Source organism: Arachis stenosperma, chromosome 9, assembly GCF_014773155.1.
Source record: "Arachis stenosperma cultivar V10309 chromosome 9, arast.V10309.gnm1.PFL2, whole genome shotgun sequence".
NCBI lineage: Eukaryota > Viridiplantae > Streptophyta > Magnoliopsida > Fabales > Fabaceae > Arachis > Arachis stenosperma.
The window spans coordinates 73,654,713-73,677,569 of NC_080385.1; the positions used below are offsets into that span (position 1 = coordinate 73,654,713).

Consider the following 22,857-nt stretch of genomic DNA (forward strand, 5'->3'; position numbering starts at 1 on the left):
GCAATTTGCCCGCTTTGCAGACTATCTAAGGACTCTTGAAATAAAGATTCCGTTTGCAGAGGCACTTGAGCAAATACCTTCTTATGCTAAGTTCATGAAAGAGATCTTAAGTCATAAGAAGGATTGGAGAGAAACTGAAAAGGTGTTTCTCACTGAAGAATGCAGTGCAGTCATTCTGAAAAGCTTACCAGAAAAGCTTCAAGATCCTGGAAGCTTTATGATACCATGCACATTAGAAGGTTCTTGCACCAAGACAGCTCTATGTGATCTTGGAGCAAGCATCAATCTAATACCTGCATCCACTATCAGAAAGCTTGGGTTGGCTGGAGAAGTCAAACCAACCAGGATATGCCTCCAACTTGCTGATGGCTCCATTAAACACCCATCAGGCATAATAGAGGACATGATTGTCAAGGTTGGACCCTTTGCTTTTCCAACTGACTTTGTGGTGCTGGAAATGGAGGAGCACAAGAGTGCAACTCTCATTCTAGGAAGACCTTTCCTAGCAATTGGACGAACTCTCATTGATGTACAAAGAGGGGAAGTAACCCTCAGAGTCAACGAGGATGAGTTCAAGTTGAATGCTGTAAAAGCTATGCAGCATCCAGACACACCAGATGACTGCATGGGCGCTGACATTATTGACTCTCTGGTAGAAGAGATCAATATGGCTGAAAGCCTAGATCAGAGCTTGAGGACATCTTCAAAGATGCTCAACCTGATCAAGAAGCACTAGAGGAAGCAAAGGAATTTTCGAAAATTCCCCAGGAGGAGGATAAACCTCCCAAGCCTGAACTCAAACCTCTACCACCATCCCTGAAGTACGCATTTCTGGGAGAGGGTGACACTTTTCCAGTGATTATAAGCTCTGCTTTAAATTCACAGGAAGAGGAAGCACTGATTCAAGTGCTAAGGACACATAAGACAGCTCTTGGGTGGTCCATAAGTGATCTTAAGGGCATTAGCCCAGCTAGATGCATGCACAAGATCCTGTTGGAGGATAATGCCAAACCAGTGGTTCAACCACAGAGGAGGCTAAATCCAGCCATGAAGGAGGTAGTGCAGAAAGAGGTCACTAAATTACTAGAGGCTGGGATTATTTATCCTATTTCTGATAGCCCCTGGGTGAGCCCTGTCCAAGTTGTCCCCAAAAAGGGAGGCATGACAGTGCTTCATAATGAAAAAAATGAACTGGTTCCTACAAGAACAGTCACAGGGTGGCGTATGTGTATTGACTACAGAAGGCTCAATACAGCCACCAGAAAGGATCATTTTCCTTTACCATTCATAGACCAAATGCTAGAAAGACTAGCTGGTCTGACTATACTACTTTTTGGATGGCTATTCAGGCTACAACTAAATTGCAGTAGATCCCCAGGACCAAGAGAAAACAGCATTTACTTGCCCTTCTGGCGTGTTTGCCTACAGAAGGATGCCTTTTGGTCTGTGCAATGCACCTGCAACCTTTCAGAGGTGCATGCTCTCTATCTTCTCAGATATGGTAGAGAAATTTCTGGAAGTCTTCATGGATGACTTCTCAGTATATGGAGACTCATTCAGCTCCTGTCTTAACCATCTATCACTTGTCCTGAAAAGATGCCAAGAGACTAACCTGGTTTTAAACTGGGAGAAATGTCACTTTATGGTGACTGAGGGAATTGTCCTTGGGCACAAAATTTCAAACAAGGGAATAGAGGTGGATAAGGCAAAAGTAGAGGTAATTGAAAAATTACCACCACCTGCCAATGTTAAGGCAATCAGAAGCTTTCTGGGGCATGCAGGATTCTACAGAAGGTTTATAAAGGATTTTTCGAAAATTGCAAAACCTTAAGTAACCTGCTAGCTGCTGACACCCATTTGTGTTTGACACGCAGTGTCTGCAGGCATTCGAGACCCTGAAAGCTAAGCTGGTCACAGCACCAGTCATCTCTGCACCAGATTGGACATTGCCATTTGAATTAATGTGTGATGCCAGTGACCATGCCATTGGTGCAGTGTTGGGACAGAGGCATAATAAACTTCTGCATGTCATTTACTATGCTAGCCGTGTTCTAAATGATGCACAGAAGAATTACACAACCACAGAAAAAGAATTACTTGCAGTGGTTTATGCCATTGACAAGTTTAGATCTTATCTAGTAGGATCCAAGGTGGTTGTGTACACTGACCATGCTGCTCTTAAATACTTACTCACAAAGCAGGATTCAAAACCCAGGCTTATCAGATGGTGTTGCTTCTGCAAGAGTTGATATAGAAATAAGAGACAGAAAAGGGAGAGAGAACCAAGTAGCTGATCATCTGTCCCGAATAGAACCAGTAGCTGGGGCGTCCCTCCCTTCTACTGAGATCTTGAGACTTTCCCAGATGAGCAACTCTTTGCCATTCAGGAAGCTCCATGGTTTGCAGATATGGCAAACTATAAAGCTGTGAGGTCATACCCAAGGAGTACAGCTATGTGCAAAGAAAGAAATTAATTTCAGATGCCAAGTACTACCTCTGGGATGAACCATATCTCTTTAAGAGATGCTGACGGAGTGATCCGCAGATGCGTACCCAGAGAAGAAGCACAAAGGATCCTATGGCACTGCCATGGATCACAATATGGAGGACATTTGGAAGTGAGCGAACAGCCACTAAGTCCTCCAGTGCGGCTTCTACTGGCCTACTCTCTATAAAGATTCCCGAGAGTTTTGCGTAACTGTGACAGTTGCCAAAGAGCTGGTAACCTGCCTCACGGATATGCCATGCCTCAACAAGGGATATTAGAGATAGAATTGTTTGATGTATGGGGAATGACTTCATGGGGCCATTCCACCATCATACTCAAACACTTACATTCTGGTGGCAGTGGACTATGTATCTAAGTGGGTAAAAGCAATTGCTACACCCACTAATGATACCAAGACCGTGCTAAAATTCTCCAGAAAAACATTTTCAGCAGATTTGGTGTTCCCAGAGTACTAATCAGTGATGGGGGCTCTCATTTCTGCAACAACAGCTATACTGCTATGGTTAGATATGGAATCATCCATAAAGTGGCAACTCCGTATCATCCACAGACAATGGGCAAGCTGAAGTCTCTAACAGAGAGCTAAAAAGAATCCTAGAACGGACTGTGATAGCCCGAAGAAAGGATTGGGCAAAGAGCTTGGATGATGCTCTGTGGGCATACAGAACAGCATTCAAGACTCCTATAGGAACCTCTCCATACCAACTGGTGTATGGGAAGGCCTGTCATTTGCCTGTGGAACTGGAACATAAAGCCTACTGGGCAACCAGATTCCTAAACATGGATGCTCAGTTAGCTGGTGAAAAAAGATTGCTCCAGTTAAATGAGCTAGAGGAGTTCAGACTCAATGCCTTTGAAATGCAAAAATTTAAGGAAAAGGCAAAGAAGTGGCATGACAAGAAGTTGTCAACCAGAGTCTTTGAGCCAGGACAAAAGGTTCTGCTCTTCAACTCCAAGCTCAAATTGTTCCCAGGAAAACTCAAATCCCGGTGGAGGGGTCTGTATGTGATCACAGGAGTGTCACCATATGGATATGTTGAGCTTCAGGATATTGATTCTGACAGAAAGTTCATTGTTAATGGACAGAGAATCAAGCACTATCTTGAAGGCAACTTTGAGCAGGAGTGCTCAAAACTGAGACTTGAGTAATTCTCAGTGAAGGTCCAGCTAAAGACAGTAAAGAAGCACTTGCTGGGAGGCAACCCAGTCATTAGGAGGTTATATGATTTGTTCTTACAGAGGCAAGTATCAAAAATGAAGGAATTCACAGAGTTACAGAAGGATTCAGATCAAAAAGCAGAGAAAATGAGCTTACTGGCAAAAAAACGCCAGTAAGGGGCATTTTGGGCGTTAAACGCCAGAATGGGCACCATTCTGGGCGTTTAACGCCAGTAATGGTACCATTTTGGGCGTTAAACGCCAGAATGGGCACCATTCTGGGCGTTTAACGCCAGGTGTGCAGCATCCTGGGCGTTTTGGAAAAACGCCCAGTGATAAAGGATTTCTGGCATTTAACGCCAGCCAGGGCACCTGGCTGGGCGTTAAACGCCCAAAAGGGGCAACAAATGGGCGTTAAACGCCAGAATGGGTGCCATTCTGGGCGTTTAACGCCAGCAAGGTGGGGGGGACCACAATTTTGTTTCAAATCAAATTTTTTCAAACTTTCCTTTTCTCACCCATACTTTTCTACAAATCACACTTCAATCATTCATCATTCACTTTCAAATCTTCAAAAATCAAACCATTCTTCAAATTTATTTTAAATCAATTACAAACATTGTTCAAAATTTCACCCTTTTCTCAATTTCTTTCCATATCTTCTCAAATCTCCTTCAAATTTCTCTTTTTTTTTTTCGAAACTCCCCTCCCCACCTTATAAATACACGTTTGGCTCCCTCATTCCACCACACCATTCGAATTTCCTCTTCCTCCCCCTCTCTTCTCTTTTCTTTTGCTTGGGGACAAGCAAACCTCTAAGTTTGGTGTGCTTTTCCGTGATCACTAAGCCAAGATTCATCAATATCATGGCTCCTAAGGGAAAATAAACCAATTTAAGAGGAAAGAAAGAGACTAATCCAAAGAATCTTTGGAATCAAGAGAAGTTCTTAACTAAAGAACATGAAGACCATTATCACAAAATAATGGGTCTGAGGTCAGTGATCCCGGAAGTTAAATTTGATCTGAAAGAAGATGAATATCCGGGGATCCAAGAGCAAATTCGAAACAGAGGATGGGAAGTTCTAACCAATCCTGAGACAAAGGTTGGAAGAAACATGGTTCAGGAATTCTACTCAAATCTGTGGCTGACAGATAAGCAAAGAATGACTGGAACCGCTTACCATACCTATAGAACCATGGTCAGAGGGAAAGTTATGTACTTCCATCTGGACAAAATAGAGAAATTTTCAAATTGCCTCAACTGCAAGATGATCCTGACTCCTTTAATAGGAGGATGGTGAGAGTAGATAAAGGGTTGGATCAAGTTCTAGAGGACATATGCCTCCCTGGAACTAAGTGGATAACCAATTCTAAGGGTGTCCCAAACCAACTCAAGAGGGGAGACCTCAAACCATTGCAAGAGGTTGGCTAGACTTTATTGGGCGTTCCATATTGCCCACTAGCAACCGTTCTGAGGTTACAATCAAGAGAGCAGTGATGATTCATTGCATTATGCTTGGAAAAGAAGTGGAGGTTCATCATGTGATTGCCTGTGAGATCTATACAATTGCAAATAAAAATTCCACTGAAGCCAAACTGGCTTACCCAAGCTTAATCTCCTTGCTCTGTAAAGAGGCTGGGGTGAAGATGGGAGTAGATGAATTCATACCCATTGAACATCCAATCACCAAGAAGTCAATGGAAGGACAAGTGCAAGACAACTCTATCAAAAGGAGGGTGCAGGAGTTCCTCCCTGAATTTCCTGAAATTGGCTACTGGGCCAGCCTAGAAGCATCTATCACCAAGTTGCAAGAGACTATGGAGCAACTTAAGGAAGAACAGCAGAATCAGAACTGCATGCTCTGCAAATTGCTGAAGGAACAAGAGAAGCAGGGGCGTGAAATCCAAGAGATGAAATGCCAAAAGCTCTCCTCTCAAGTTGAGGGAGCATCCACTTCTCAAAATCAAGGTTGTTGAGTCCTAACTCTGTGAAAACCTCTATCATTAGGAGCCTATTTTTTTTGTTTTTGTTTTGTTTTTCTATTTTTAGTTTCATCCTATATTTATTTTCTGAGTCTTTGTCTTAATTCATAATTAATAAATTTTATGCCTTAAAGCTATGAATGTCCTATGAATCCATCACCTCTCTTAAAAGAAAAATGCTTTAATCACAAAAGAACAAGAAGTACAGGATTTTGAAATTTATCTCTGAAACTAGTTGAATTAGTTTGATGTGGTGACAATACTTTTTGTTTTCTGAATGAATGCTTGAACAGTGCATATGTCTTTTGAATTTGTTATTCATGAATGTTAAAATTGTTGGCTCTTGAAAGAATGATGAAAAAGGAGACATGTTACTGAGGATCTGAAAAATCATAGAAATGATTCTTGAAGCAAGAAAAAGCAGTGAATCAAAAAAAAAATTCGAAAAAAAAAGAGAAGAAAAGAAAAGAAAAAGAAAGAAATAAAGTTGTGATCCAAGGCAGAAAGAGTGTGCTTAAGAACCCTGGACACCTCTAATTGGGGACTTTAGCAAAGCTGAGTCACAATCTAAAAAGGTTCACCCAATTATGTGTCTGTGGCATGTATGTATCCGGTGGTAATACTGGAAGACAGAGTGCTTTGGGCCACAGCCAAGACTCATAAAGTAGCTGTGTTCAAGAATCATCATACTTAACTAGGAGAATCAATAACACTATCTGGATTTTGAGTTCCTAAAGAAGCCAATCATTCTGAATTTCAGAGGATAGAGTGAGATGCCAAAACTGTTCGGAGGCAAAAAGCTACTAGTCCCGCTCATCTAATTGGAACTATGTTTCTTTGATATTTTGGAGTCTATAGTATATTCTCTTCTTTTTATTCTATTTTGATTTCAGTTGCTTGGGGACAAGCAACAATTTAAGTTTGGTGTTGTGATGAGCGGATAATTTGTACACTTTTTGGCATTGTTTTTAGTATGTTTTTAGTATCTTTTAGTTAGTTTTAGTATATTTTTATTAGTTTTTAGTTAAAATTCACTTTTCTGGACTTTACTATGAGTTTGTGTGTTTTCTGTGATTTCAGGTATTTTCTGACTGAAATTGAAGGTTCTGAGCAAAAATCTGATTCAGAGACTGAAAAGGACTGCAGATGCTGTTGGATTCTGACCTCCCTGCACTCGAAGTAGATTTTCTGGAGCTACAGAAGCCCAATTGGCGCGCTCTCAACGGCGTTGGAAAGTAGACATCCTGGGCTTTCCAGCAATATATGATAGTCCATACTTTGCCCAAGATTTGATGGCCCAAACCTGCGTAGCAATTCGGCCTCAGAAATTCCAGCGTTAAACGCCGGAACTGGCATAAAACTTGGAGTTAAACGCCCAAACTGGCATGAGAGCTGGCGTTTAACTCCAGAAAAGGTCTCTATAATCAATACACATACGCCACCCTGTAACGGTTCTTGTAGGAACCAATTCATTTTTTTCATTATGAACCACTGTCATGCCACCTTTCTTAGGGACGACTTGGACAGGGCTTACCCAGGGGCTATCAGAAATAGGATAAATAATCCCAGCCTCTAGTAACTTAGTGACCTCTTTCTGCACCACCTCCTTCATGGTTGGATTCAGCCGCCTTTGTGGTTGAACCACTGGCTTGGCGTCACCCTCCAGTAAGATCTTGTGCATGCATCTGGCTGGGCTAATGCCCTTGAGATCACTGATGGACCACCCAAGAGCTGTCTTGTGTGTCCTTAGCACTTGAATTAGTGCTTCCTCTTCCTATGTCTCTAAAGTAGAGCTTATGATTACAGGAAAGGTATCACCTTCTCCCAGGAATGCATATTTCAAGGATGGTGGTAATGGTTTGAGCTCGGGTTTAGGAGGTTTCTCCTCTTCCTGAGGGATTTTCAGAGGTTCTATTATTCTCTCTGATTCCTCCAAATCAGGCTGAGCATCTTTAAAGATGTCCTCTAGCTCTGATTCAAGACACTCAGCCATATTGACCTCTCTTACCAGAGAGTCAATAATATCAACACTCATGCAGTCATTTGGGGTGTATGGATGTTGCATGGCCTTGACAACATTCAACTTGAACTCCTCCTCATTGACTCTCAGGGTTACTTCCCCTTTTTGGACGTCAATGAGGATTCGGCCAGTTGCTAGGAAAGGTCTTCCTAGAATGAGAGTTGCACTCTTGTGCTCCTCCATTTCCAGTACCATAAAGTCAGTAGGAAAGGCAAATGTCCCAACCTTGACAATCATGTCTTCAATCACGCCTGATGGGTATTTAATGGAGCCATCAGCAAGTTGAAGACATATCCGGGTTGGTTTGACTTCTTCAGTCAAACCAAGCTTTGTGATAATAGATGCAGGTATTAGGTTGATACTTGCCCCAAGATCACATAGAGCTTGCTTGGTACAAGTACCCTCTAATGTACATGGTATCATAAAGCTTCCGGGGTCTTTAAGCTTCTCAGGTAAGTTTTCAGAATGACTGCACTGTATTCTTCAGTGAGGTAAACTTTTTCAGTTTCCCTCCAATCCTTCTTATGACTTAAGATCTCTTTCATGAACTTAGCATAAGAGGGTATTTGCTCAAGTGCTTCTGCAAACGGAATCTTTATTTCAAGAGTCCTGAGATAGTCTGCAAAGCAGGCAAATTGCTTATCCTGTTCCGCTTGGCGGAGTTTTTGAGGATAATGCATTTTGGCTTTGTATTCCTCAACCTTAGTTGCTGCAGGTTTATTGCCTACAGATGTGGATTGGGAAGCCTTTTTAGAAGGGTTGTTATCAACACTTGTATGTGTCTGATCCCCCACTGGCAATTGAATGCCAGGAGTGGAAGCCGGAGTGGCGTTAGACACCAGCTCCTTGCCTGTTTCTGGCGTCTAAACGCCAGAACTGTGCTCCCTTTGGGCATTCAACGCCGAGTCCTTACTTGTTTCTGGCGTTGAACGCCAGGAATGAGCATGGGTTGGGTGTTCAGCGCCAGCATTATTCCTCTCTGGGCTCTGATTGTCCTCAGAGGAATTTTGAGTAGCCATTTGTTGATTTCTTGGCTTCCTGCTGCTTTGAAGTGAGGTATTTAATGTTTTCCCACTTCTAAATTGAACTGCTTGACATTCTTCTGTTATTTGTTTTGACAGTTGCTTTTCTATTTGCTTTAACTGTACTTCCATATTCCTGTTAGCCATTCTTGTTTCCTGTAGTATTTCCTTGAATTTGGCTAGCTGCTGAGTTAGAAAATCCAGCTGCTGATTGAATTCATTAGCCTAATCTACAGGACTGAGTTCAGCAGTTATTGTTTTAGCTTATTCTTTCATGGAAGATTCACTGTTTAGGTACAGATGCTGATTTCTGGCAACTGTATCAATAAGCTCTTGAGCTTCTTCAATTGTTTTTCTCATATGTATAGATCCACCAGCTGAGTGGTCTAGAGAAATCTGAGCTCTTTCTGTAAGCCCATAGTAGAAGATGTCTAATTGCACCCACTCTGAAAACATTTCAGAGGGGCATTTTCTCAGCATCTCTCTGTATCTCTCCCAAGCATCATAAAGAGATTCATTATCTCCTTGTTTGAAGCCTTGGATGCTCAACCTTAGCTGTGTCATCCGTTTTGGAGGAAAATAGTGATTCAGGAATTTTTCTGACAGCTGTTTCCATGTCCTTATGCTGTTCTTAGGTTGGTTATTTAACCACCTCTTAGCTTGATCTTTTACAGCAAATGGAAACAGTAATAATCTGTAGACATCCTGATCTACTTCCTTATCATGTACTGTGTCAGCAATTTGTAAAAATTGTGCCAGAAACTCTGTAGGTTCTTCATGTAGAAGACCGGAATACTGGCAGCTTTGCTGCACCATGATAATGAGCTGAGGATTCAACTCAAAGCTACTAACTCCAATGGAGGGTATACAGATACTACTCCCACATGAAGCAGTAGTGGGGTTAGCATATGACCCCAGAGTCCTCCTAGACTGTTCATTTCCACTTAGTTCCATGATGGAGCAAGGGAGATGGTATGGATGTTGATATTGTCTATTTTATTTAATTTATTATATAAAAAAATTGATTTTCGAAATAATAAAATAAAATAAAATAAAAATTGAAATAAAAATAAAATAAATAAAGAAAGAAAATTAACAATTAAAAATTTGAAAACTTTTATGAAGATTTTCGAAAATTTGAGGAGAGAGAAAGTGGTTAGGATATTTTTGAAAAGGATATTTTTTTTTAATTTTGAATTTTATGATGAAAGAGAAAAACACATAAAAGACACAAGACTTAAAATTTTTAGATCTAATGCTCCTTATTTTCGAAAATTTTGGAGGGAAAACACCAAGGAACACCAAACTTAGAAATTTTAAGATCAAAACACAAGAAAGACTCAAGAACACCTTGAAGATTCACAAGAATACCATGAACAAAAGAAACAACACCAAACTTAAAATTTATAGAAAACCAAGATAAATTTTCGAAAATTAAAGAAAGTTCAACAAGAAAACACCAAACTTAAAGTTTGGCACAAGATTAAATCAAGAAAAATTATTTTTGAAAAAAGATTTTAAAAAGAAAATGCCCAATTGCCAAGAACATAGACCAACGCTCTAGCCAATTGGGAGTAAGTGTAACACTTGTTCTAAATAGGTATATTCCTTTTGGAAGATTAATGCTTTAAAAAGAACACAAGTGAAACAAGAAAAGACACAGAACAAGAAAAATTAAAGATCAAACAAGAAAAATAAACAAGAACAACTTGAAGATCAAGGAAGAACAAAAAACACTAATACGAAAATTTTAAAGAAAAGTATAAAATATGCAATTGACACCAAACTTAGAACAAAACACTAGACTCACGAAAAATTAAAAATTAATAAAGAAAAATAATATTTTTGAAAAGAAAATAAAAGACTCTGACCCAATTGCCAAAATCTTCCTAATCTAAGAAATAAAATAAACCTTTAGTTGTTCAAACTTGAACAATCCCTGGCAACGGCGCCAAAAACTTGGTGCACGAAATGCAATCTCACTCTTTGACAATTCACACAACTAACCAGCAAGTGCACTGGGTCGTCCAAGTAATACCTTACGTGAGTAAGGGTCGATCCCACGGAGATTATTGGTTTGAAGCAAGCTATGCTTATTTTATTATTCTTAGTCGGGATATCAATTAAAATTATCAGTTGGAATTATTCAAAAAATAAAAGAGCGCGAATTAATTACTTGTAATGCAGTAATGGAGAATATGTTGGAGTTTTGGAGATGCTTTGTCTTCTGAATTTCTGTAATGTAATATTCCATCCATGGAAAAGTGCAAAGTTCCCTCCATGGCAAGCTGTATGTAGGGTGTCACCATTGTCAGTGGCTACCTCCCATCCTCTCAGTGAAAACAGTCCAGATGCTCTGTCACAGCACGACTAATCAGCTGTTGGTTCTCGATCATGTTGGAATAGGATCCATTGATCCTTTTGCGTTTGTCATCACGCCCAGCAATCGCGAGTTTGAAGCTCGTCACAGCCATTCAATCCTTGAATCCTACTCGGAATACCACAGACAAGGTTTAGACTTTCCGGATCCTCAAGAGTGGCCGCCATCAATTCTAGCTTATACCACGAAGATTCTGATTAAGGAATCTAAGAGAAGCTCATTCAATCTGATGTAGAACGGAGGTGGTTGTCAGGCACACGTTCATGGATTGAGGAAGGTGATGAGTGTCACGGATCATCACCTTCCTCATAATTAAGCGCGAATGAACATCTTAGATAGGAACACACACGTTTGAATGGAGAAATAGAAACAATTGCATTAATTCATCGAGACGCTGCAGAGCTCCTCACCCAAAAACAATGGAGTTTAGAGACTCATGCTGCCAAGGAATATAAAATCCAGTTCTATAAACGTCATGAGATGCAAAATAAGTCTCTAAAAGTTGTTTAAATAGTAAACTAGTAACCTAGGTTTATAGAATATGAGTAAACTAAGATAATTGGTGCAGAAATCCACTTCTGGGGCCCACTTGGTGTGTGCTGGGGCTGAGACTTAAGCCTCTCACGTGCTTGGGCTGTTTCTGGAGTTGAATGCCAGGTTGTAACATGATTTGGGCGTTGAACTCCAACTTGTAACCTGTTTCTGGCGCTGGACGCCAGACTGCAACATGGAACTGGCATTGAACGCCAGTTTACATCGTCTATCTTTGCGCAAAGTATGGACTATTATATTGCTGGAAAGCCCTGGATGTCTACTTTCCAACCCAATTGAGAGCGCGTCAATTGGACTCCTGTAGCTCCAGAAAATTCATTCCGAGTGCAGGGAGGTCAGGATTCAACAACATCAGCAGTCCTTTTTCAGCCTAACTCAGATTTTTGCTCAGCTCCCTCAATTTCAGCCAGAAAATACCTGAAATCATAGAAAAACACACAAACTCATAGTAAAGTCCAGAAATATGATTTTTGCCTAAAAACTAATAAAATTCTATTAAAAACTAATTAAAACATACTAAAATCTACATGAAATTACCCCCAAAAAGCGTATAAAATATCCGCTCATCAGTCCACAGATCCTGAGATGATCCTGTAGGGTCCACAGATCCTGAGGTGTCAAGGATTTACATCCCTGCACCAATTAGGCATGTACAATGCCTTTGCATGCAATTCTGGCGTTTAAACGCCGAGATGATGCATGTTCTGGGCGTTCAACGCCCATCTGCAGCATGTTTCTGGCGTTCAGTGCCAACTCCATGCTCTGTTCTGGCGTTGAACGCCAGCCAGATGCTCCTTACTGGCGTTTAAACGCCAGTAGGTCCTTCCTCCAGGGTGTGATTTTTCTTCTGCTATTTTTTTATTCTGTTTTTAATTTTTGTATTTTTTTCATGACTCCACATGATTATGAACCTAATAAAACATAAAATAACAGTGAAAATAAAATAAAATTAGATAAATAAAAATTAGGTTACCTCCCAATAAGTGCTTCTTTAATGTCAATAGCTTGACAGTGGGCTCTCATGGAGCCACACAGGTTATCAGGTCAATGTTGTATAGTCCCAACACCAAACTTAGAGTTTGGTTGTGGGGATTCAACACCAAACTTAGAGTTTGGTTGTGGCCTCCCAACACCAAACTTAGAGTTTGAGTGTGGGGGCTCTGTTTGACTCTGTACTGAGAGAAGCTTTTCATGCTTCCTCTCATTACCAAATAACTTGGCATTTAGCTTCATGATGGCTCCTAGATATTGAGCAACTTGCTCTTCAGTTACATCTTCATCCTCTTCAGAGGAAGAATAGTTCTCAGAGCTCATGAATGGTAAAAGAAGGTTCAATGGAATCTCTATGGTCTCTATATGAGCCTCAGATTCCTTTAGGTCCTCAATAGGGAACTCCTTTTTGCTTGAGAGACGTTCCATGAGGTCTTCCTCCTTGGGATTTACGTCCTCTTCTTCCTCCTTGCATTCGGCCATATTGACTATATCAATGGCCTTGCACTCTCTCTTTGGATTCTCTTCTGTATTGCTTGGGAGAGTACTAGGAGGAGTTTCAGTTACTTTCTTACTCAGCTGGCCCACTTGTGCCTCTAAATTTCTAATGGAGGACCTTGTTTCACTCATGAAACTTAAAGTGGCTTTAGACATATCAGAGACTATGTTTGATAAGTTAGAGGTTCTCTGTTCAAAATTCTCTGTCTGTTGCTGAGAAGATGATGGAAAAGGCTTGCTATTGCTAAACCTATTTCTTCCACCATTATTAAAGCCTAGTTGAGGCCTTTGTTGATCCTTCCATGAGAAATTTGGGTGATTTCTCCATGATGAGTTATAGGTATTTCCATAAGATTCACCCATGTAATTTACCTCTGCCATTGCAGGGTTTTTAGGATCGTAAGCTTCTTCTTCAGAAGATGCCTCTTTAGTACTGTTGGATGCATTTTGCCATCCATTCAGACTTTGAGAAATCATGTTGACTTGCTGAGTCAACACTTTGTTCTGAGCCAATATGGCATTCAGAGCATCAATTTCAAGAACTCCCTTCCTCTAAGGCGTCCCATTATTCACGGAATTCCTCTAAAAAGTACATGAACTGGTTATTTGCAACCATGTCAATAAGTTCTTGAGCTTCTGCAGGTGTTTTCTTTAGGTGAATGGATCCACTTGCAGAATGGTCCAGTGACATCTTAGAGAATTCAGATAGACCATAATAGAATATATCCAGAATGGTCCATTCTGAAAGCATGTTAGAAGGACACCTTTTGGTCAGCTGCTTGTATCTTTCCCAAGCTTCATAGAGGGATTCACCATCTTTTTGTTTGAATGTCTGAACATCCAATCTAAGCTTGCTCAGCTTTTGAGGAGGAAAGAATTTAGCCAAGAAGGCCGTGACCAGCTTATCCCATGAGTCCAGGCTATCTTTAGGTTGTGAATCCAACCATGTTCTAGCTCTTTCTCTTACAGCAAAAGAGAAAAGCATGAGCCTGTAGACTTCAGGATCTACTCTATTCGTCTTTACAGTCTCACAGATTTGTAAGAACTCAGTTAAAAACTGATAGGGATCTTCTGATGGAAGTCCATGAAACTTGCAGTTTTGTTGCATTAGAGCAACTAGTTGAGGTTTCAGCTCAAAATTGTTTGCTCCAATGGTGGGAATTGAGATGCTTTTTCCATCAAACTTGGAAGTAGGTGTAGTATAATCACCAAGCATTCTCCTTGCATTATTGTTGTTAGGTTTAGCTGCCATGTCTTTTTCTTGTTTGAAAATTTCAGTAAGGTTGTCTCTAGATTGTTATAATTTAGCTTCTCTTAGTTTCCTCTTCAGAGTCCTTTCAGGTTCTGGATCAGCTTCAACAAGAATGTCTTTTTCCTTGTTCCTGCTCATATGAAAGAGAAGAAAACAAGAAAAGAAGAGGAATCCTCTATGCCACAGTAAAGAGGTTCCTTATTATTAGTAGAAGAAGAAAGGGGATAAAGAAAGAAGACTCCAAACAGAAGGGTGAGGATAGGGGTAGTGAATTGAGATGAAGAGAGGTGAAGAGAAGTGTTAGTAAATAAATAAATAAATAGAAGAAGATGAGAGAGGGATTTCGAAAATTAATTTTGAAAAGCAGTTAATGATTTTCGAAAATTAAATGTGAGATAGAATTAAAATTAAAATTTAAAACAATTAGTTAATTTAAGAAGAATTTTGAAAAAGGGATGAGATATTTTCGAAAAGTAGAAAGGGAAAAGTAATTAAGTTGTTTTGAAAAAGATAAGAAACAAACAAAAAGTTAGTTAGTTAATTGAAAAAGATTTGAAAATCAAATTTGAAAAGATAAGAAGATAAAAAGATAAGATAAGATCTTTTGAAATCAAATTTTTGGATAAGATAAAATTTTTGAAAAAGATATGATATAAAAGATATGATAATAAATAAAAAAAGATATGATAAAAAGATATGGTTGAAAAAGATTTAATTTTCAAAATTAAAATTAATTACTTAACTAACAAGAAACTAAAAGATATGATTCTAGAATTTAAAAATTGAACCTTTCTTAACAAGAAAGTAACAAACTTCAAATTTTTGAATCAATCACATTAATTGTTAGTGTAATTTCGAAGATTATGAAATAAGGATAAAAAAAAGATTTTCAAAATCAATTTAAAAGAAATTTTCGAAAATATATAAAAAAAATGAAAAAGATTTGAGTTTTGAAAAAGTTTTGAAAAGATAAGATTTTTAAAATTGAAATTTTGACTTGACAAACAAGAAAACAACTTATTTTAAAAATTTTTGACCAAGTCAACCCAAAATTTTGAATTTTTGAGAGAAATAAGGAAGAGATATTTTTTTGATTTTTGAATTTTTAATGATGAGAGAGAAAAACACAAAAATGACCCAAAACATGAAAATTTTGGATCAAAACACATGATGCATGCAAGAACACTATGAATGTCAAGATGAACACCAAGAACACTTTGAAGATCATGATGAATATGAAGAACATATTTTTGAAAAATTTTTTATGCAAAGAAAACATGCAAGACACCAAACTTAGAAATCTTTAATGCATGGACACTATGAATGCAAAAATGCATATGAAAAACAATAAAAGACACAAAACAAGAAAACATCAAGATCAAACAAGAAGACTTATTAAGAATAACTTGAAGATCATGAAGAACACCATGAATGCATGAGTTTTCGAAAAATAATGCATAAAAATTGATTACCACACCAAACTTAAAAATTGACTCAAGACTCAAACAAGAACACAAAATATTTTTGGTTTTTATGATTTTATGATTTTTTTGGATTTTCTTTTATATTTTTCGAAAAACATATAGGAAAAAAAATAAGAAATTCAAAATCTTTAAGAAGAATTCCTGGAATCTTTCAATATTAGCCCAAAGCTCCAATCAAAGGTTTGGACATGGCTTAATAGCCAGTCAGCTTTAGGATGGAATTACATGCATTGTGGTGATTAGTTAAAGACCAATCCCAAAGGTGTTTGGATATGGCTTTATAGCCAGCTAGGATTCAACATGTTACCATGAAACTCTAGAATTCATTTTTGAAAGTTTTGAAGCCATAGAATAATTTAAAAATTTTTTTCGAAAATAATTTTTTTTTTGGAAAAACGAAAACAAAGAAAAATTATGAAAAATTTTTGAAAATTTTTTGAAAAGAAAATTACCTAATCTGAGCAACAAGATGAACCGTCAGTTGTCCATACTCGAACAATCCCCGGCAACGGCGCCAAAAACTTGGTGCACGGATTTTGTGATCATCAACAATGGCTCCAAAGACTTGGTAGCGCTCTCAAACGTGAATCACACTTAGTCACAACTCCGCACAACTGACCAGCAAGTGCACTGGGTCGTCCAAGTAAAACCTTACGTGAGTAAGGGTCGATCCCACGGAGATTGTTGGTATGGAGCAATCTATGGTCATCTTGTAGATCTCAATCAGGCTGATTCAAATGTGATTGGATTAGATAATTAAAAGATAAATAAAATAGGATAGAAATACTTATGTAAATTAATGGTGGGAATTTCAGATAAGCGTATGGAGATGCTTGTCCCTGTTGAATCTCTACTTTCCTACTGCTTTCATTCAATCCTTCTTACTCCTTTCCAAGGCAAGCTGTATGTAAGGCATCACCGTTGTCAATGGCTACATCCCATTCTCTCAGTAAAAATGATCCAAATGCTCTGTCACAGCACGGCTAATCATCTGTCGGTTCTCAATCAGGTTGGAATAGAATCCCGTGATTCTTTTGCGTCTGTCACTAACGCCCAGCCTTCAGGAGTTTGAAGCTCGTCGCAGTCATTCAATCCTGGAAACCTACTTGGAATACCACAGACAAGGCTAGTCTAATATAAATAGGATAATTTACTATTGTATTAGACATCTTGGGACGTTTAGTTCTCAGATCATGGGGGCTGGACATTCGGTCATGCCTGGACCTTTCACTTATGTATTTTCAACAGTGGAGTTTCTACACACCATAGATTAAGGGTGTGGAGCTCTGCTGTACCTCAAGTTTCAATGCAATTACTATTATTTTCTATCCAATTCGATTTATTCCTGTTCTAAGATATTCGTTGCACTTCAACTTGATGAATGTGATGATCCGTGACACTCATCATCATTCTCACCTATGAACACGCGTGATTGACAACCACTTCCGTTCTACCTTAGACCAGGCGCATATCTCTTGGATTCCTTAATCAGAATCTTCGTGGTATAAGCTAGAATTGGTAGAGGCATTCGTGGTATTCCGAGTAGGATTCTGCGATTGAATGACTGTGACGAGCTTCAAACTCCTGAAGGATGGGCATTAGTGACAGACGTAAAAGAATTACTGGATTCTATTCCAACCTGATTGAGAACCGACAGATGATTAGCCGTGCTGTGACAGAGCATTTGGACCTTTTTCACTGAGAGGATGGGATGTAGCCATTGACAACGGTGATGCCCTACATACAGCTTGCCATGTAAAGGAGTAAGAATGATTGGATGAATGTAATAAGAAAGTAGAGATTCGGAAGGAACACAGCACCTCCATGCACCTATCTGAAATTCCCACCATTGGATTACATGAGTAACTTTATCTTTATTTCCTATTTATTTTTTTTATCTTTTAATTATCTAATCCAATCACATTTGAATCCGTCTAACTGGGATTTACAAGATGACCATAGCTTGCTTCATACCAACAATCTCCGTGGGATCGACCCTTACTCACGTAAGGTATTACTTGGATGACCCAGTGCACTTGCTGGTTAGTTGTGCGGAGTTATGACTAAGTGTAATTCACATGTGAGAGCTACCAAATTATTGGAGCCATTATTGATGATCACAATTTCGTGCACCACCACACCAAACTTAATCTCTGGGCTTACTCCTTAAAAATTTTATTTCTCCAAATGGTTGTAAACCTAGATCAAGTTGGTGAGTGGCCACACCAAACTTAGCTTTTTAGCTAGTTCTTAGCCCAATCACCCATCATCATTAGTAAATGCTTTCATCCAGCTGCACTTCCAAAAATAGGAGACAAATTAACTCACAAAGCTATCTTAACTATCAAAACTGAAAATAACTTCCTAAGCTAATATTCACAATCTACTTCTAATAAAGCAATAAATCAAAAGGATATAAAGTGTTGGGTTGCCTCCCAACTAGCGCTTCTTTATCGTCACTAGCTTGACGTTCTTCCTTTTTCAGTTGAGGTGGTAGCTTACTCTCCTTTCATCTAGTGAGTCCCACAGGTAATGCTTGAGTCTATGGCCATTTGCAGTGAAGGTTCTTTGTGTTTTGTCCTCCATAAGCTCCACTGGACCATAGGGGTACACTTTGATGATGGTGAAGGGTCCAGACCATCTAGACTTAAGCTTCCCAGGGAAGAACCTAAGTCTAGAATTGTACAATAACACCTTTTGTCCTTCAGTGAACTCTCTCCTTGCTATCTTTTGATCATGCCATCTTTTTGTGTTCTCTTTGTAGATCTTTGCATTTTCATATGCTTGGTTCCTAAATTCTTCCATCTTGTTGAGTTGCCTTAGCCTCTTTTCTCCAGCAGCTCGCTCATCAAAATTTAGTAGTTTTAGAGCCCAAAAGGCTCTATGCTCCAGTTCAACTGGCAAGTGGCAAGCCTTGCCAAATACCAGTTTGTATGGTGATATCCCAATGGGAGTCTTGAAGGCTGCCTGTAGGCCCATAAAGTATCGTCTAGCTTCTTAGACCAGTCCTTCCTTGAGCTTCCAACAGTTTTTTCAAGAATCCTTTTTAGCTCCCTGTTGGAAATCTCTGCTTGCCCATTGGTTTGCGGATGATAAGGGGTTGCCACCTTGTGTTTGACTCCATATCTGAGAAGGAGTGCTTTCAGTTGTTTATTGCAGAAATGTGTCCCTCCATCACTAATGAGTGCACTGGGAACTCCAAACATACTGAAAATGTTCTTTCTTAAGAAGCTCATTACAACCTTGTTTTCATTTGTGGCAGTGGCAATAACCTCCACCCACTTTGACATATAATCTACAGCCACAAGTATATAACTATTTGAGTAGGAGGATGGGAAAGGCCCCATGAAGTCAATCCCCCATACATCGAATAGTTCTAGCTCCATTATAAATCTCTGTGGCATCTCATTATTCCTGGGTAGATTGCCAGCTCTTTAGCATTCATCACACCTTGACACCAAGTCTTTTGCATCCTTGAAAATGCTTGGCCAGTAGAATCCACATTGGAGCACCTTGGCTGCTATTCTTTCTCCACTAAAGTGGCCTCCATATGCAGATCCATGACATTGCCAAAGCACCTCTTGTCCTTCTCCATGGGATATACACCTCCTCAAGATCCCATCAGCACACTTTTTGAACAAATATGGCTCATCCCAGATATAGTATTTCGCATATTTGATGAGCTTTCTCCTCATGTGTTTGTTGACGTTGGTTGGTAGTTCCCCAATGGCCTTGAAATTGGCTATGTCAGCAAACTAAGGGGTCCCTTGTATCATCATCAATTGCTCATCCGGGAAGCTTTCATTCACTGCAAGATGGTGTGCTCCTTCTTCTTCTTGTAGGATCCTTGAGAGGTGGTCAGCAACTTTGTTCTCTTCTCCACTCCTATCCTTAATTTCGATGTCAAACTCTTGGAGTAACAGGATCCATCTTATTAGCCTTGGCTTGGACTCTTGTTTGGTAAGCAAGTATTTGAGTGCTGCATGATTGATGAGCGGATAATTTATACGTTTTTTGGCATTGTTTTTAGGTAGTTTTTAGTAAGTTCAAGCTACTTTTAGGGATGTTTTCATTAGTTTTTATGTTAAATTCACATTTCTGGACTTTACTATGAGTTTGTGTGTTTTTCTGTGATTTCAGGTAATTTCTGGCTGAAATTGAGGGACTTGAGCAAAACTCTGAAAAAGGCTGACAAAAGGACTGCTAATGATGTTGGATTCTGACCTCCCTGCACTCGAAATGGATTTTCTGGAGCTACAGAACTCCAAATGGCGCGCTCTCAACGACGTTGGAAAGTCGACATCCAGAGCTTTCCAGATATATAATAGTCTATACTTTATTCGGGAATTGATGATGTAAAATGGCGCTCAACGCCAAGTACATGCTGCTGTCTGGAGTTAAACGCCAGAAACACGTCATAACCCGGAGTTGAACGCCAGAAATACGCTATAACTTGGCGTTCAACTCCAATAAAAGCCTCAGCTCGTGGATAGATCAAGCTCAGCCCAAGAATACACCAAGTGGGCCCCGGAAGTGGATTTATGCATCAATTACCTACTCATGTAAACCCTAGTAGCTAGTCTAGTATATATAGGACATTTAACTATTGTATTAGACGTCTTTTGACCATGTTTCATCTTTGGTCTCAGTTTTGTTTTATTATTCATCTTAAGAGGCTATTGATCACGTTTTAGGGGGCTGGCCATTTGGCCATGCCTGAACCTTTCACTTATGTATTTTCAACGGTGGAGTTTCTGCACACCATAGATTAAGGGTGTGGAGCTCTGCTGTACCGCAAATTTCAATACAATTACCATTACTTTATATTCAATTCTCTTTTATTCTTATTCCAAGATATACGTTGCACTTTAAATTGATGAATGTGATGATCCGTGACACTCATCATCATTCTCACGTATGAACGCGCGTGACTGACAACCACTTCCGTTCTACTTTAGGCCGGGTGCATATCTCTTTGATTCCCCAACAGAATCTTCGTGGTATAAGCTAGATAGATGGTGGCATTCATGGGGATCCGGAAAGTCTAACCTTGTCTGTGGTATTCCAAGTAGGATCCCGGGAATCCAGAAAGTCTAACCTTGTCTGTGGTATTCCGAGTAGGATTCCGGTATTGAATGACTGTGATGAGCTTCAAACTCCTGAAGGCTGGGCGTTAGTGACAGACGCAAAAGAATCAAGGGATTCTATTCCAACCTGATTGAGAACCGACAGATGGTTAGCCGTGCTGTGACAGAGCATTTGGACCATTTTCACTGAGAGGATGGGATGTAGCCATCAACAAGGGTGATGCCTCCAGACGATTAGCCATGCAGTGACAGCGCATAGGACCATTTTCCCGAGAGGATGAAAAGTAGCCATTGAAGATGGTGATGCCCTACATACAGCTTGCCATGGAAAAGAGTAAGAAGCATTGGATGAATGTAATAAGAAAGTAGAAATACAAGAGGAGCACAGCATCTCCATACGCCTATCTGAAATTCCCACTATTGATGTACATAAGTATTTCTATCCCTTTTTATTTTCTGTTTATTATTAATTTTCGAACTCATCATAAACCATTTAATCTGCCTAACTGAGATTTACAAGGTGACCATAGCTTGCTTCATACCAACAATCTCTGTGGGATCGACCTTACTCACATAAGGTATTACTTGGATGACCCAGTACACTTGCTGGTTAAGTTGAACGGAGTTATGATCACACCAGGGATTATTAAGATCCCCATTCATCACACCATGATCTCTTTGGGGTATTTTTGATTTCATGCAAATACAAAGAGACCAACTTTGAGGATCACAATTTCGTCCACCAAGTTTTTGGCGCCGTTGCCGGGGATTGTTCGAGTTTGGACAACTGACGGTTCATCTTGTTGCTCAGATTAGGTCATTTTCTTTTCAAAAATCTTTTTTTAAAGTATGACTTTTATTTTTTTTCATTTTTCCAAACTTCATTTTCGAAAAAAATTAATAAAAATCCAAAAAAATTAATAAAATCATAAAAACCAAAATTATTTTGTGTTTCTTGTTTGAGTCTTGTATCATGTTTTAAGTTTGGTGTCAATTGCATGATTTAAAATTTTTTTTTCTTGAATTTTTCAAAAATTCCATGCATTCTTAGTGTTCTTCATGATCTTCAAGTTGTTCTTGACAAGTTGATGAGCGGATATTTTGTACGCTTTTTGGGGGTAATTTCATGTAGATTTTAGCATGTTTCAGTTAGTTTTTAGTAAAATATTATTAGTTTTTAGGCAAAAATCATATTTCTGGACTTTACTATGAGTGTGTGTATTTTTCTGTGATTTCAGGTATTTTCTGGCTGAAATTGAGGAAGCTGAGCAAAAATCTGACTTAGGCTGAAAAAGGACTGCTAATGCTGTTGGATCCTGACCTCCCTGCACTCGAAATGGATTTTTTGGAGCTACAGGAGTCCAATTGGCGCGCTCTCAACGGCGTTGGAAAGTAGACATCCAGGGCTTTCCAGCAATATATAATAGTCCATACTTTGCGCGAAGATAGACGACGTAACTTGGCGTTGAACGCCAAGTTCATGCTGCTGTCTGGAGTTAAACGCAGAAAAACGTCATGATCCGGAGTTGAACGCCCAAAACACGTCATAACCTGAAGTTTAACACCAAGAAAGGCCTCTACTCGTGGATAGCTTTAGTCTCAGCCCCAGCACACACCAAGTGGGCCCCAGAAGTGGATTTCTGCACCAATTATCTTAGTTTACTCATATTCTGTAAACCTAGGTTACTAGTTTACTATTTAAACAACTTTTACAGACTTATCTTGTACCTCATGACATTTTCAGATCTGAATTACATACTTTTGACGGCATGAGTCTCTAAACTCCATTGTTGGGGGTGAGGAGCTCTGCAGCGTCTCGATGATTTAATACAATTCCTTTGTTTTCCATTCAAACACGCTTGTTCTTATCTAAGATGTTTATTCGCGCTTAATTGTGAAGAAGGTGATGATCCGTGACACTC

General features: G+C 39.3%; 1 protein-coding gene and 1 non-coding gene across 2 annotated transcripts; one reads left to right on the forward strand and one right to left on the reverse strand.

Moving 5' to 3' along the window:
- The first annotated feature begins 13,857 nt into the window (after nucleotides 1-13,857).
- On the forward strand, nucleotides 13,858-13,965 carry LOC130952706 (small nucleolar RNA R71). Its single transcript, XR_009074884.1, has one exon. It is a non-coding gene; the product is annotated as a small nucleolar RNA R71 (small nucleolar RNA).
- Nucleotides 13,966-18,329: 4,364 nt separating this feature from the next.
- On the reverse strand, nucleotides 18,330-19,234 carry LOC130949609 (uncharacterized). The gene is made up of 2 exons (XM_057878280.1): nucleotides 19,091-19,234; nucleotides 18,330-18,815 (listed from the first exon to the last, which is right to left on the reverse strand). Exons 1-2 carry the CDS (start codon nucleotides 19,232-19,234, stop codon nucleotides 18,330-18,332), a joined length of 630 nt encoding a protein of 209 aa, XP_057734263.1.
- Nucleotides 19,235-22,857: the final 3,623 nt, after the last annotated feature.